The sequence below is a fragment of the Sinocyclocheilus rhinocerous genome, unplaced genomic scaffold (genome assembly GCF_001515625.1).
Source record: "Sinocyclocheilus rhinocerous isolate Xijiao unplaced genomic scaffold, SAMN03320098_v1.1 scaffold370, whole genome shotgun sequence".
In the NCBI taxonomy this organism is placed as follows: Eukaryota; Metazoa; Chordata; class Actinopteri; order Cypriniformes; family Cyprinidae; genus Sinocyclocheilus; species Sinocyclocheilus rhinocerous.
The window spans coordinates 865202-882346 of NW_015670897.1; the positions used below are offsets into that span (position 1 = coordinate 865202).

The window sequence follows — 17145 nt, forward strand, 5'->3', positions numbered from 1 at the left end:
AAAATTCATCTTTGCAATGCAGAGGAAACACAGAAGCTGCGTCTGAAGTGGCATTTAGATGTATTTACACACTACTGTTTAGTGCAGGACATGAATGCTTAAACCTGCAATTACAAATGCATACAAATGTTTTGATATATTAAACATAAAACATTGAATACTGTTATTCGAAATTATCTAAATAATAAAAAGAAACTTTAAATGTGAAATTAAAACCACCAGTAGGTGGCAGCAAGTCACTGTTAATAAGTGAGTTATTGCGATTTAACCGAATCATTTAAACGGTTGATTCATTCAGGAACGAAACACCGTCATGTTGCTCAGAGACGCAAAACTGTGCTGTGGCTGTGTTTGGAATTATTTTTGTTGTCAAAATAGAGCAAAAACAGGAAATATAAATGTCTAAAACATAAGTATCTTAATTAACATCTTTTTCTTTGAACTGTTGTAAAAAATCAATAGGCTATTTGTGATCAGTCATTTCTGGAGAAAAAAACGGCACTTTCTGCGTGATATTGATTAACTATATTAAATGATATAAATTTATACGTTTTCTCTCCCCATTTTCTTTTGAATTTGTGATCATTCTAAATGCATTTTAATAGACTGAATCATGCAGTGAAAGAAAACACACTAAATGCACGCCACGCGCACTAGTCTAGACTTCACGTAATGCATGCGTGCGCTCTGTAGGAATGTTTTGAAAGGTTTTTGCAAAATACTCGATAATGTCAAATCGTTAAAACAACAATTACGATATCGCACACACACACACACACACACACACACACACACACACACACACGGAATAGAAAAGAATCAACCCACCTTTAAAATAATCACATTTTGTTGCTTTGCCGTCTGAAATGAAGATGAAAATAAATAAATAAACTATCACTGATTTGGAAAAAGCATCACCCCCTTGTGTCAGTACTTTGTTGAACCACCTTTTGCTTTAATTACAGCCTTTATTCTGCTGGGATTTGTCTCTACTAACTCTGCACATCTAGACTTTGCGTTATTCGCATTTGAAATGTTTGTCTCCATCTCCTGACTTGTGCCCGTCCACAGCTTTATCCCGGAGATCTTTTGACAGTGTCTTGCCACTCATAGCTGATTGTTTGCTTCAGTTGCACTACCAAGGTCTGAAATGCTGCAGGAAAGCTCTTTTCATGCTGAGCTGATCAAAATGAGCACAGCTGATCACAGGTGAAAGTCAGATGGCTTTGTGTGCCATTGAGAAGGTGATGAGCTACACCTGATTGAGTTTACAAGTCATCTTTAGGAGGGGGCTGATCCTTTTTCAGTGATACTGTTTTTTATTATTTATTTTTATTACATGTTGGTGTTATATCTTTCACTTGGATGTTATAAGTTGCACTGAGTAAATACAGCTGGATAAAACAAAAACTGTGTCAGCATAAATCTGTTTGTTGTGAAAACAATTAAATATATTATTAGGTTAAAAAGTATTAACATGGTTAAAATATGACTAGCTGTGGAACAAGCAATATTCAGTTATTTAAACAAACTGTATTTATTGATGATATGCATTTAAAACCCATTCAGTTATTCACATTAGCATCACATTAAATCTATTAGTTTATGTTAAAACTGTGTAATGCTAATGCATGGAAATTTCATGTGCAATTCAAATACATTAATCGTAATGTTGTGTTTTTTATTATTTATTTTTTACAAATTTTTTTTGAGGCACAAATTCTCAGAAAAAAATGTATAAAATATATATAAAAATCTCAGATAAATGTATAAAGAGATGGTAAAAGCAAGACATTTTAATTATTTTATTTTAGGCAGAATTTGTTGTTTTTATTCTATATAAATCATCACAGTGTTTAATGGATGTGAACATGCAAATGGGCTGATATTCTGATTAAAAATGCATATTTAAAAATAAAATGTTTTTATTGCACACTTAACAGAGTCAAATCTATTAAATATGATCATTATCTAGTTCAGTATACCAGTAATAGGTCACAGAAACACACAAATCACATGCAGAAGGAAGTGTTTTGTTAGTTTTTAACACAAAGACACTTACTGTCATTCTTTCCTTTAATGAAATGTTTTGTCATCAGTGTCAATTCAAGATCATATGAGCTCTTTCTGACAAAGAGGGCAAAGAAAGGTCACCAAATCAATTTATGAATGAATAACTTCTTTGCGGAAGAGAAACATCACTTGCATTAGCCAAGAAATGACCTTCCTCAATTGTGTGACGTGTATTTTAACCTCACTTTCTCTTTAAAGAGGTTTGGCCAACTTCCAAAGTCGTTTTAGATCTCAGCAATGTCTCAAATGTGCAGCAACATCTGCAACTGAAAGTCAAAGATCTCGATATGAACTCAAACATTATCCCGTTAGTTACTTCTGTTAAGAATATGAAGATAGTTTTGTCATTATCAACAATTCTCATAACAATTCAATATAGTCTGCGCTCATTGTGAGCGGCAGGGAGGGGTTTTCCTGTTGGACGAGTCAATAGAATGAAGTCATTAGAATTAATAACTTGTTTAATACATTAGCGGTCAAAAGTTTGGAATGATTACAATTTTTTTATGTTTTTGAAAGAAGTCTCTTCTGCTTATCAAAGGTGAATTTATTTACTCAAAAATACAGTAAATACAGTAAAATTGTGAAATATTATTGCAATTTTAAACAACTGTTTTCTATGTGAATATATGTTAAAATGTAATTTATTCCTGTGATGTAAAGCTGAATTTTCAGCATCATTACTCCAGTCTTCAGTGTCACATGATCTTCAGAAATCATTCTAATATTCTTACAGTAAATACAGTAAAATTTTGAAATATTATTGCAATTTTAAACAACTGTTTTCTATGTGAATATATGTTAAAATGTAATTTATTTCTTTGATCAAATCTGAATTTTCAGCATCATTACTCCAGTCTTCAGTGTCACATGATCTTCAGAAATCATTCTAATATGCTGATTTGGTGTTTAATTACTATCATTTATTATTGGTGTTCAATTATTACATTGAAGTTGTGTTTCTTATTATTATCAATGTTGAAAATATAAATATTTTATAACATTATAAAACTAATTACTGTCACTTTAAAACTATGTAATGTGTTATTTTTCCTGAATAAAAGTATGTATTTATTTTTATTTTTATTACTCCAAACATTTGAATGGTAGTCTATCACTGTTTACACATAATTATTAAGCAGCACAACTGTTTTCAATATTGATAATAATCAGAAATGTTTCTCGAGCCGCAAATCAGCATATTATACTGATTTCTGAAGATCATGTGACACTGAAGACTGGAGTAATGATGCTGAAAATTCAGCGCTGCATCACAGAAATAAATTACACTTTATTATATATTCACATAGAAAACAGACCTTTTAAACTGGAATAATATTTCACAATTTTACGGTTTTTACTGTATTTTTAATCAAATAACTACAGCCTTGGCGAGCAGAAGAGACTTCTTGCAAAAACTTCTTGCAAAAATCTTAATTATTCCAAACTTTTGACCGGGAGTGTATTATGCCTAGAAGATCTATTATGATTATTGATTAACAAAAGATGCATAAAATTGATGAAAATCAAGCTTTAATGCAAAATTATCTAAATAAAGCATTTCAGTTTACTAACTCATCTTTTATACTCATACAGACTGGTGCTACCAGACACAAGTGAGCTGTGAATCCCACTGTAAAGGTACACTGAGCCTCTATGTGCCGTTTCTGTCTCTTAATGTGCCATTCTAGACACTTTGCTCGTTTACAGTATCTAAACTAAATCTAACGTAACTTCTCCATGTTGCTCTAAGGACCAGACCGATGGAGTGAAGTCAGTGCAGACTGTGGGAAGAACAGACAGTCACCAATCAACATAGTGACGAAGAAAACCAAGCTGGACGAGCGGCTGACGCCTTTCAAATTCACCGGCTACCAGACCGTATTCGACAGCACCATGAAGAACAACGGCCACTCGGGTAAGACAGCAGCTGAAGACAAAAACTAAACTAATCTAGTCTGATGTAGAGCATGTAGCTTGAAATGTCTCTTTTGTTATGCTTTGCTGAGCTCCTTAAATGTTTTTGATTGATTTTGATTTGGAGAAATGTAGCATTGCATCAGTGTCTCAGCAATGGATGCTCTGCAGTGAATGGGTGCCGTCAGAATGAGAGTTGATAAAAACATCACAATAATCCACAAGTAATCCACACCACTCCAGTCCATCAGTTAACATCTTGTGAAGAGAAAAGCTGAAACAAATCCATCATCAAGACGTCTTTAACTAAAATCCAAGTCCATAATCCATAATAACTCTTCCTCCAGTGAAAAAATGGTCTGGTCTGAATCAGGAGAGAAATCTGCACAGATCAAGCACCGTTTACAAGCCAAAACAGCTCTAAACAAATATGTGGGTAGATTTTGAAGTGAAGAACAACAGGAGATGCACTTTTTCACTGGAGAAAGCGTTATTATGGATTATGGACTCAGTGTATTTTAGTTAAAAACGTCTTAATGCTGGATTTGTTTCAGCTTTTGTCTTCTCCAGATGTTAACTGATGGACTGGAGTGGTGTGGATTACTTGTGGATTATTGTGATGTTTTTATCAGCTGTTTGGACTCTCATTCTGACGGCACCCATTCACATCCATTGCTGAGACACTGATGCAATGCTACATTTCTCCAAATCTGATGAAGAAACAAACTGGTCTGTGTGATGCTGGACTGTAATGTTGTGTTTTCCATCTCAGTTCAGGTCAGTATACCCATCACAGCCACAGTGTATGGAGGAAACCTGGGAGAAACATACAAGGCCGTTCAGTTTCACCTCCACTGGGGCACCAACGGAGGTCCTGGATCTGAACACACCGTCGATGGAGAGCAGTATCCTATGGAGGTGCGAACAACACCCTATCAATGATCTACACCAGCCTGCAACAGATTCACTGAATGAAACCCAACACTCGTTTCTTACTAATTTTGTGCTGCTGACTCCAAAAAGAGTGTCTGTTTTGCTCGAGTTTGTCACACCTTCTCACAAAATATGATGCATTTTGTAGCATTTTTGCTTTCGACAACCATTTGTAAGGTGAAGAAGTCTTGTATTCTCCCTCAATCAGCAGAAAAACACCACAAACACACGATTCCTGTCTGGATCTGAGCCACATTACAACTGTATGATCAATTCTCAGCCCATTTTCACATGCATGATGTTATTTTATGCCTAATCCTGATATCAAGGTTAGAATTATTGTCAGTGACAGAAGAAAATGCATGTTTTCTGCTATATCTTTGGTGGTTTTATTACATCCAAACAGTGACAGAAAATGACATTTTGTGAAGAAAAAAGCTTATTTGGCTTATTTTGTAAAGTTATTTGACATTAAATGGATTATTTGAACCTTATTATTAGTCCTTTGCAGAATGTAAGTTAAATAATACATTTAATAAGATAATAAAATAATATAATATATTTATTTATAATATATAAATTATAAGAGACCATTCCTTCATCCAGAGTCTCTCCAGATCCTTCAGATTCACAGCTCCATGTTGGTGCTTCTTCAGTTCACCTCACTCATTTTCTACAGGGTTCAGCTCAGGGAACGGAGACAGCCGTGGCAGAAGCTTCATTTTGTGCTCAGTGACACATTTTTGTGTTGATTTGGATGTTTGTTTTGGATCACTGTCCTGATGGAAGATCCAGCTTTGGCCCGTTATAAGATTCCTAACAGAGTCAGGTTTAGATTTTTTTATCTGTTGGTATTTGATAGGATCCATGATGCCATGCATCTGAACAAGATGTCCAGGACCTCCGGCAGAAAAATAGACCCACAGCATTAAAGATCCAGCTGTATATTTAACCGTGGACATGGGGTACTTTTATCCCTGTTTGCACCAAATGCATCTGGTGTGTTTGCTGCCAAAAAGCTATTTTTTAGGAGCATAGAAGCCAGTCCTGTTTGAGTTCCAGTCGTGTCTGATAACGGAATATGCTGGAGTTTGTTTCTGGATGAGCGAGGAGAATTTTTCTTGAAACCCTCCTGAACAACATGTGGTGATGTAGGGGCCGTTTGATATATTTTTTAGGTTTTCTGACCCCAAGACTCAACTAATCTCTGTGATTCTCCAGCTGTGATCTTCTGAGAGTCTTTGGCCACTCAAACTCTCCTCCTCAGCGTGCATCAGGACGATATAAACACACGTCCTCTTCCAGGCAGATTTGTAACATCTTTAGTTAAATTGAACTTCTTAATTATTGCCCTGATGGTGGAAATGGGGATCTTAAAGCCACTTTCCATTTTGTGAAGCTCAGCAATCATGTTCTGCACATCAGAACTATATTCTTTGGTTTTACTCCTTGTGATGGATGATTAAGGGAATCTGGCCTTTGTGTTGCTCATATTTATAATCCTGTGGAACAGGAAGTCATGGCTAGACAATTTCATGCTCCTAGTCACCTCTAAAAAAATTTAAATATGAATGGGAATATACTTCAGATATAATTTACTCATAAGAATTTCTAGGGATGCCAATAACTATGGCTAACATGCCCCCCCAATTAAATAATTAAGCCAAATTATTATTTTTTGCAAATAAACAAAAAGATGTATTATTATGTAACCCTTTTTGTAATAGAAAGTTTTTATTTATATATATATATTTTTTAGTTTTATTAAGCCAAATTATTATTTTTTGCAAATAAACAAAAAGATGTATTATTATGTATATTACTCTCTCACCAGCTGCATATAGTGCACATGAAACAAAGACACAACAGACTTGAAGACGCACTCAGAGATCCTTCTGGAGTCGCGGTGCTGGGATTCTTCTACGAGGTATGAAACGCTTGTGCTTTAAAATCAAGAAATATGAGTTTGTTCGGTTTGCTCAGAGATGACTTTGAAAAAATCAACATTGCTTCAAACTTTCAGGAGTCGAGCAGCGCAAACAGAAAGTACGATCTCTTCACACACGGCCTGCGCAGCATCCAGAATACAAGTAAGAAAACAACCTCAATCTGAGCAACATCTCTGCAATATTTCAGCAATATTCCATGATATGTGACATGCTGTCGATCAACACAGACAATCATTTTGAATATGTGCATTTGTATATTTTAAACATCTATGCATGGTGCTCTGATTCTTTACTCTATTTAAATCACTGTGAATGCATTGTCTGCATTGATCAAAAGCGTGCTGATCAAGATGAATATATCCTGGAATATCCCTTTAAGAGTGAAGTGTGTCTTGTATTCAATGTTCAACTAGTTTGTGTCAGTTTAATATTCAGAGACTCAGTAGTTTGACTTCCTGAAGAGTGAAACACTGACGCTTTCATAACATTGATCTGTTTGTTTGAGCGACACGACATGCCAGATTATGACTCAAGCAATGACGCGAGCTTGAGGGACAATAGGACTATCTGGAAACAATTGTTATCTTTATTTTTCATGATTTTGTTCCGCTTGGTGCTGTTAGTAGCAAAGAAATTGCACACTTTTAATTTGTGAAATTAGTTAACATTATTTTAATTATAAAAACATCTTTGTCATTGTCCTCCCTAAATAACATCTAGGGAGAAATGAATTAAAATTAATTTTAATAAAAAAAATGTAAAAAAAATTGCAATCTACATGGAAACTTAATAGATATTTTTAGACAAATAAAGCTAGATATAATTACTATAGACTAATACTAACCATAATAGGAAACTTTATGCATTTATAGAAATATTTAAAAGTACACTATCGTTCAAAAGCTTGGGGTCAGTAAGATTTTTTAGTTTTTGAAAGAAAGAAACAAAGGCTTTTATTCAGCAAGGATGCATTCAATTGACAGCAAAGACAATTATAGTGTTACGATTTCAAATAAATGCTGTACTTTTTTTATTTTTATTTATCAAAGAATCCTGAAAAATAAAATGTATCACGGTTTCCACAAAAATATTGTGCAGCACAACTGTTTTCAACATTGATAATAATCAGAAATGTTTCTTGAGCAGCAAATCAGTATATTAGAATGATTTCTGAAGATCATGTGACACTGAAGACTGGAGTAATGATGCTGGAAATACAGCTTTGATCACAGGAATAAATTACATTTTAACAGATATTCACATAGAAAACAATACTTTTAAGTAGCAAAAATATTTCAAAATTTTTGCTGTATCTTTAGATCAAATAAATGCAGCGTTGGTGAGCAGAAGAGACATTCTTCAACAAATTTGCTTCCCTGAACACACATTCATGCGCTCACATCACACGACTGTCTGAATAACTCTTTTTCATTTGTGCAGATGGAAACACGACGCTCCGTAAGATCTCTCTGAATCAGCTCATTCTGCCTGAAGTCAACATGACTAGCTATTACCGGTATGACGGCTCTCTAACCACACCTGGCTGCACGGAGGCTGTGGTGTGGACGGTGTTTGAAAACCCCATTCCCCTCGACAGAGAACAGGTACGACTGAAGCTGCCTTCATGCCATTATCTTAAATACAAAAAACTGTAGTCGTATTTAAACTCAGAGATCATTTTGATTCCAGAGTTGAACGGGCCATAAACATTAAACATGATGGAGGAGAGAAGGTTTTATTCCTTTTTCCCACAGCATCTACATTGCTATCTTTTGCCGTTACAGTCATGTATGTTTACGTATATAAATAACCATTTTATGCACATTTTATGTATGAAAACAGCATTTATTTGACCGAAACTTCAGAATCTAGATAGTACAGTGAATCATACAATAGTGTGGGTGATGTTTATATATATATAATTTATATATTTTATTTATATATTATTATATTATTTTTTGTAATATACTATCAAGAAGTTTAAATTAATACTTTTATATGTCACCATCATTTTTTATTTGATTGTCATATAAAATAGTGTTATTTTAGTATCAAAGTTTTATTAATATATTGAATTAGATTTAATTTTTATATTTTCCACTTTTTAAATTTTTATTTTAGTTAAAGTTTTAGTAATTTTGTTGTGTGTTTTTGTAAAAAATTTTATGTCTTTATCGTTTTTATTGCTTTTTTATTTCCGTTTTAGTTTAGTTATTTTAGTACATCGAGTTTAAGTAAATGAAAATGAGAAATGTTGCTTTGGCAACTAGCTGAAATAAAATAGTTCGTTTTTGATATAAAATGTAAAAAATACAAAATGTTTTGATTTATGGTTTTAATTTCAGTTAGCTACAATAACCCAGATATATAAACAATATATATTTTAAATTAATAGCAATATGTGACCCTGGAGCACAAAAGCAGTGTTAAGTCGCTGGGGTATATTTGTAGCAATAGACAAAAATACATTGTATGGGTCAAAATTATAGATTTCTCTTTTATGCCAAAAATCATTAGGATATTAAGTAAAGATCATGTTCCATGAAGATATTTTGTAAATTTCCTACCGTAAATATATCAAAACTTAATTTTTGGTGAATAATATGCATTGCTAAGAACTTCATTTGGACAACTTTAAAGATGATTTTCTCAATATTTAGATTTTTTTGCACCCTCCGATTCCAGATTTTCAAATAGTTGTATCTCGGCTTGACATTTATGACTGGTTTTGTGGTCCAGGGTCTCACACACACACACACACACACACATATATATATATATATAAAATCTGTGTACAGTATTTTGAGAGTGTAGCGAGACACTAAAGAGTTCTTTTGGCATGATTTGCTTGTTTAGATTTATATTATTTTGCAGAATCGTGGGTAATGAACAGCTTTCAAAAGGAATTCCACCAATTCTGTAAAAGATAAGTCAAATAATGCTAAATGACAGCTACAACAAAAGCATATACCATCGAATAATAACCTTGTAGCTCATAGTAGGTGTGTTTTGAAAGGTTAACAAGTTATCTTTAAAAATGAAGAAAATGGAGAAAATGAATGGGATTTTTACTTCAGGAACCGACTGTTGGTTCTATTATGACCTCAGAAGTAAGCACTTAAAGGGCCAGCTGACCCAAAAAATGAACTTCCTGTCATCATTTTGAACCTGCATGATAAACCTCTGATTATTATGTGTCTTCAAACAGCTGCGGGGTTTTTCCACCCTGAAGTTCCACGATGGGAAACCAATGGTGGGAACGTTCAGACCCGTTCAGCCGCGTAACGGACGCGTGGTTTACCGGTCCAGCGGCGCAGCGGTCGCCGCCAGCGCTGTCCTGATTCTGGCCTGCATCAGCGCAGCGCTCGGCCTGTCCCGTCCGAACTAGAGCGAGACCGAGACCGACCCGTTACCGGCACACAATCAACACAATGAGTTCTCAGCCAATCAATGGAGCAACAGAAGAAAACCACACACAAGCCGTTTCTACAGGATACTAGAGTAGTTAGTGTAGAAATTTGACCACAGCAGTCGACTGCATGACAAGTAGATGTGAGTTCATAGCTATCAATAGGAGCTGGACTAAAGCCACTCGGACTTTCTGTGAAGGTCTGACGGGTAATAAATGCATGACCTTTATCTGTTATAGACATCAGCCACACACTCACACTCACACACGGGCTATATTTACGAAGGCTTTGATGTGCTGGAGATGTGCATTACTTACACACACAGTGATGATCAGTACTCTGCTGGTGAAAGGTCACAGAGGTCAAGGGTGAAAGGTCACAGAGCCGTGAGAATAGATCAGAGAGAAACCCAGCTATAGCAAACACACACATACATTTACATTAATTCTATTGACGCTTTCATAGTGTGTTTCACAGTTGAGTTTAAAAGTAACAAACTCGCTTCAAATGAAAAGGAATTTCAATTGTAAAATTAAATTTTTATATATGGATACATATTTATAAATAATTTTTTTATAGTATTTATGCATGCATACATATATATATATATATATATATATATATATATATACAGTATATATATGTGCGTGCATACATACTGAATTAAATTATTTATTAATATGTATGCATATATAAAAATTTAATTTCATTTTCTTTTTCAGTTTCGTAAACTGCTTTCAGACCCCTAAAAATGAGCCAAGTGTGAAAAAACAATAACCAAGTGCTTTGGCATTTCTAAGTTTAACCCAGACATGCATTGCTTCATACAGACACATTGCTAGTCAATAAAGATGGTCGAAGCTAAAGTAGTGTGTTCTCTGTGATAGGAGTTTGCTTAAAATGAACTACAATTTCACAACACTTACAGTCTGTGGCATGATATTTACACACATCTGGACTTGCTATAGACGTCTGAAGACATGCATCTTGTGCACAAACTTATACTGTATATCAAAAAGATTCTGTTCGAGTCTGTTGTGAGGACACATGATTTGTGTTTTATAAACTTTGAGGGTCTCAGATCGATGCTCTTGCTGGAGAAAATGAATATGATGATTAGTATTTGCTGTGAAGGCCGTTCAAACAGGGAAATGTGCAACTTCTGTACTCATGACGCACATCAACATTATCTTTGTGTATGTTTTTCTACACATGTATGTATGTATGTATGTTCATCTAAGCGCTGCTGTTTGTTATGTGCATTATTGCTCAAAGCATTGATGAATTTGACCTCTAGACACTCAAATCAACAGCAAAGCATCACTGAACTGCCTGTGCATATTGACGCTTATTCTTCATTTACATTGAAAATGTCAGTTTTGTCAACCTGTCAGAATGCACTGATGATATTATGATGATGTAACTGTTAATGATATAGTGAATGCATTCCAGCATAATAATAAATGGCTGCATTTCATTTTTAAATCACATACATTCCTTCATTCTTTAGTATTCCAGACAACTTAAAGGAATATTCCAATAATTAAATAAAAGCTCTATTGACTGCCAATGTACAACAATGTCCCCATTTAGTCCCTATTACTTAGTCCTTATTATTTTAGTCAGCCTGTTTTATTTTCATATTTTTTTATGACAAATGAGGCAAAACTGTTGTCCACAGAGCATAGCTGCTGTCCACAGTTTAAAAGTGGAGTCTGTAATTTATGCACCAGTGAAATTGTTTTTAGTAATTGAAATAAAATTGAAATAAAATAAAATAAATATCAGATGAAAAACTTAAAAACTAGAAATGATTGCCTTGGCAACTAACTGAATTTAAGAAGTTGAAGCACTAAAATATGGGAGCTAAAAATATATACTTAATAAGCAATTTTGTGACTTTTTATCTCACAATTCTGATTTTTATTCTTGCAATTCTGAGAAAAAAGTCAGAATTGTGGGATATAAACACAGAATTGGGAGATACAGACTTGCAGTTGCGAAACAAAGTAAAAAAGTCAGAGTTTATATCCCGCAATTCTGACTTTTTTCTCAGAATTGCAGGGAAACAAATCAGAATTGTGAGACAAGTCGCAAATACCAATTTTATTAATTTTTTTATTCCATGGTGGAAACAAACTTGCATACTAAAATGATTAAAACTGAAATGAAAATAAATTAAAATTTAAATGAAAATAAATTTAAGCTACTGTACGTAGCAATATAAAAAACTTTAAAAATGACAGACACACGTAACAAAATTACTAAAACTCAAACTAAAGTACTAAAATTTAAACAAATAAAATGAAAACTTAAAACTAAAAGCTACAATAATATAAAAATTATAGTAAAAATAATAGTAAAAAAAATACTAAAATTACACTGTTCTGCAACACTTTCCAAATTTAAGTGCAAAAAAATTATTTTAAATTTAATATAAAAATATATATATTACACCTGGAACATTTCTTAGAAATTTCTTTAAATTCAGCTCTTTGATAAAGCAGTGTAATGACATTATAACCCAGTCAGATGTGCATGTTATAATCAAGTGTGATACTAAGCAGTCAGACAACTGTGGAGTATAAATATATGCATTATATTAATGTAAAGCAATTGATCACACAAAACTCTTCGTCCATCAGATCTCTTTGCAGTAACATTACTGGTGGTCTTTCAGGCTATGGATTTGTCTCTTTGCTAAAGATGTACTTTTTACTATTTACTTTAAGGAATCTTCTGTGTTCAGTAAGTGCAGCTCCATCAACAGCATTTATGGCATAATGTCTATTACCACTGAAAATAAACAATATAAACGCAACAAATGTCAAAATATACAGTTTGGAAAGTACAGCTGCAAGATTTAACCTACGCACATTAACATGAGACTCATCATAAAACAGCTCACCAATATTGCATCTGCAAAGTGGTAATCCAATATTTCACCTATACTGTCACGACTAAGTAAATCTGCTAAACCAGTGGACGATTTATCTGTTCACATTCCCGTCCATCTCAATGCCTACAGCTCATCTGACATGTTCAGCCATGAACGTACATGACCTGCACATCTCTGAGCACTTCATGCACTTCATGCATGCATGAAAACAATTTTTGTAAACATTTACAGTTTTTCTCGATTGCTTAAACACATTTCTTGAAACTATGCCTCGTATTCTCAAAACAGTAAATACAAATCCATAACGTCTCACCCAATTCCCCAAACATCCTATTTAAAATATTTCATTATATTAAATGTTTGACCAATGCACAATTTTTAGGGCTCTTAAACGTGTAAATGGTCACTAGTCGGTAGTGAAGGGTTTAAGACTGATTGTTTGAAGTTGTAAATAAAACAAAGTATGTTTTACAAGAAAATACTATTTCGGACTTTCTACAAAAAATTAAAATAAAAAATCAGTTTTAATTTAGTGTCTTACTTTCCATTTCTTTGTAATTAGGCTATTTGTATAATTTACTGGCCATTTTTGTTTGAAACATGTTTCAAAGTAAATTCTAAATCAGTTTATTTCAGTCTTTCTACTTCAAACTTTCACATTGAATTCAATGTTACGGGTTTGTTTGTGTGTAATTTACTAGCAATTTCTAAGTTAAAATTGTTTAAAAGTAAATCCTACACTAGTTTTTTCAGTGTATTTCTGTCTTTCTATACTATAAAAATTTCACATTCAATTTAACGTGTCACATGTCTTTGTAATTATTTGTGTAATTTACTATCCATTTTTGAATGAAACTTGTTTCAAAATATATCCTACACCAATATTTTTTTTTCAGTGTATTTCAGTCTTTCTAATTCAAATTTTCACACTGAATTCAAAATTCTCGTTTTTAATTTTTGCAAAACTTACAAGCAATTTCTGAGTGAAAATTGTTTCAATGTAATTCCTAAACTCTTATTTTTTTCAGTGTATTTGTATTATTTAAAAAATTTTACATCAAATTTAGTGTGTCACTTGTAATATATTTAGAATTATTTGTGGAATTTACTAGCAGCAGGGGCGTAAGCAGCGGACGGGCCTGACGGGCACAGGCCCGCCCACTCTGATGAAACAAACATGTTTCTGGCATGTCTCGCATGTAAATTAATGCGTGTTCACCCATTCAGTTGGACTGTAATTTGCAGCTGTGTTAGAAAATGTTAGAAAAACAGCAGCAATGCATAATTGTGTAAAAAAAAAAAGACTTTTAAAAACTTGCACTGACGAGGGAGAAAGCCCATCCATCAGTCCACAAGTAACGGTAAGACTTTCAGTTCCATGCGCGAACCGGTTCATTCTGTGAAGCCGGGAAACACTGTCAGGCCGATTATGAATGTCATTTGAGCTCAGTCAGTGTTTTCGATGTTCAAAGTTGTTTGGAGTGCGGTGTCTAAAGAATTTAAGACCAGCTGTTGCCAGTCGTCCTCACAAAGATTAGCCTATTTTTTTTATTTTTATTTATTTATTTTTTAAATAAATTTTGTGACTGACGCCGGCGATTAACTGCACCAGTTCCTAATTTGTAGGCCTGTTAATTTAAATAACGAATTAACAAATAAAAAAAAATAACAAACATAACATTTCTGAATAAAATAATTTTATAGCCTAGGCCTACACTTTAGTTAGCCTATATCTAATATGCCATTTTCAATTAACATAGGCCTGTTACATTCTTCTTATTAGCCTATTAGGCCTATTATCAATAAGTTACTTTTATTATTAAATTAATATTACAATTAATTTGCCCCGCAATAATTTAATAGCGCATCACCGCATAACTGACGCGGTGCGAGGATAATAAAGATTAGGCTAGCTTATTCCTCATTGAAAATGTTTTTAAAAAGGTCTTTCAAAACAGGTTTATTATACAATGAATTATAGGCCTATAATTAAAATTATTAACACTGCAAATCATCAATTAAAAAGCTTTATTTCAAGCACCGACGTTTTTAAAAAAGAAAAAAAAACCTGTTTAACACGAAATACGTTTCTTCTCTCTTTATTTATTTATTTTTATTTTTTTTTTCCCCACTAGCCTATGTTCGGGCCACAAGAGAAATATTAAAGGAGTAGGCCTACATTAAAACATTTAGCTATATACTGTTATCAGCATATGAAGTAGATTCGTCTCTCCTCGTCTCTGAGTGAATATGCGCTGTTAATGCAGCGTCAGATGCCGAAAGCGCCGTCAGTTTTTACTTTCACTTTCTAGTGAATCGACTGAGATTAAGAGGTTCACCGCATAACTCTTGCGCAAAGTTTGCAAGTTGCTTGTGTGATATCCTTTGGCTCGCCTTCCTGGTTTAAAACAAATATTTACAATATTGCGACGTATCCAGAAATAACGCCGAAATAACGCAATACAATATTGCAACGCCCAAAAATAAAATTCTGGCTATGCCACTGACTAGCAGTATTTGAATTAAAATTGTTTTAAAATAAATCACACTCCAATTTTTTTTATATTAGTGTATTTCAGTCTTTGTATACTTAAATATTTCACACTGAATTCAATGTGTAACTTGCCGACTCTAAGTAACTGATAGTAAATTTCACAAATAATTACAAAGATAATATTGAATTCTAACTGAAATTTTGTAGAAGAAAGACTGAAATAGTATTTTCTTGTAAAACATGTATATTTGCAACTTAATTTACAACAAAAATCACAGAAATCGGCCTAAATCGACAAATATCTTGCATATTAAGCTGGAAAATTTAACGCAAGAAAAACTACACACTTCACTTTTAAGACTCGCCGTGACTAAAAATGAAAGAGCTTTGCAAAATCAAACGAGCTGATCTAGATTTCTCTTCCAGTTTCACTTTTCACTTGTTACAATGTTCACCTCTCATGGACTCGCTGAAGCTGAAGAGTGCTTCTCTTCACATTATTGTATGCTTAAGTCAAACAGAAGACTCTGGCCTTTAAAGAGCCCTATCACATTAGAGGTCTGACGTATTTTGGACCTTCCTCGGGTCTGGAAGTCTCCCAAGAAAGCGCTCGTCTCTCCTGGGATCTTCTTCCTTTCTCTTTCCTCAATCAAAAGCTTTTTTTGTCATGCATAGGACAGAAAGACAGGAAGAACTTCAGTGCACAAAGGCTTGTGGTGAAACAGAGATGGCCTTTTCCGCGCTCTCGGCCCGCTGTGGTCTCAATGGAGCAGATGAAGCATATATGATGGATAACTAATGCATGTAAAGGTGCCTTTCTTTGACCTTTGACACGCTCACATGATCAAACAAATGCTGACCAGCCCACCCTCAAACAAAGATGTCAATTTTCTCCCAGATAAGAAAACCAAAATACCAACAATCTGCCCATCAGATAGTAGCCAAATACACGACTAAAGCAGGAGTGATTGGGAACGGAGGAATTCACAGTAAAGATGCGATCTGCTGGACTGATGTGGGAGAAAACTCATTTATAGCGCTCTGAATTTGGAAACGTGGTGTGCGAATTGCATTTAACAACTTTTTTGGTTTCTTAATGAGTTTTTAACCAGTCTTTTTGAACTTGAAACATGATAAATGTACCTTTACAATGCTGCAAATGATATTAAGACATTAATATTTTGAATATAAGTGCATTTTGCCTCATTGCACTGGCAGATTTTTTCACTTGTTTTGAACTTGTTTATACTTAAAGGAATAATCACCCAGAATGTCCTCACCCTCAGGTCATCCAAGATTAGGATGAGTTTGTTTCTTCATCAGATTTGGAGAAATGTAGCATTGCATCACTTGCTCAGCAATGGATGCTCTGCAGTGAATGGGTGCCGTCAGAATGAGAGTCCAAACAGCTGATAAAAACATAACAATAATCCACAAGTAATCCACACCACTCCAGTCCATCAGTTAATG

General features: G+C 34.0%; 1 protein-coding gene across 1 annotated transcript in view; it reads left to right on the forward strand.

Annotated features, from left to right (window-relative positions):
* The window catches only part of LOC107734368 (carbonic anhydrase 4-like), a 26058-nt gene extending 15527 nt beyond the window's left edge, over window positions 1-10531 (forward strand). The window contains exons 2-8 of the mRNA XM_016546308.1: window positions 3670-3714; window positions 3827-3991; window positions 4763-4908; window positions 6758-6850; window positions 6947-7013; window positions 8313-8476; window positions 10081-10531. Of these exons, the coding sequence (XP_016401794.1) occupies window positions 3670-3714; window positions 3827-3991; window positions 4763-4908; window positions 6758-6850; window positions 6947-7013; window positions 8313-8476; window positions 10081-10260 (860 nt within the window). The 3' untranslated portion in view covers window positions 10261-10531. The remainder of the gene's footprint in view (window positions 1-3669; window positions 3715-3826; window positions 3992-4762; window positions 4909-6757; window positions 6851-6946; window positions 7014-8312; window positions 8477-10080) is intronic.
* Window positions 10532-17145: the final 6614 nt, after the last annotated feature.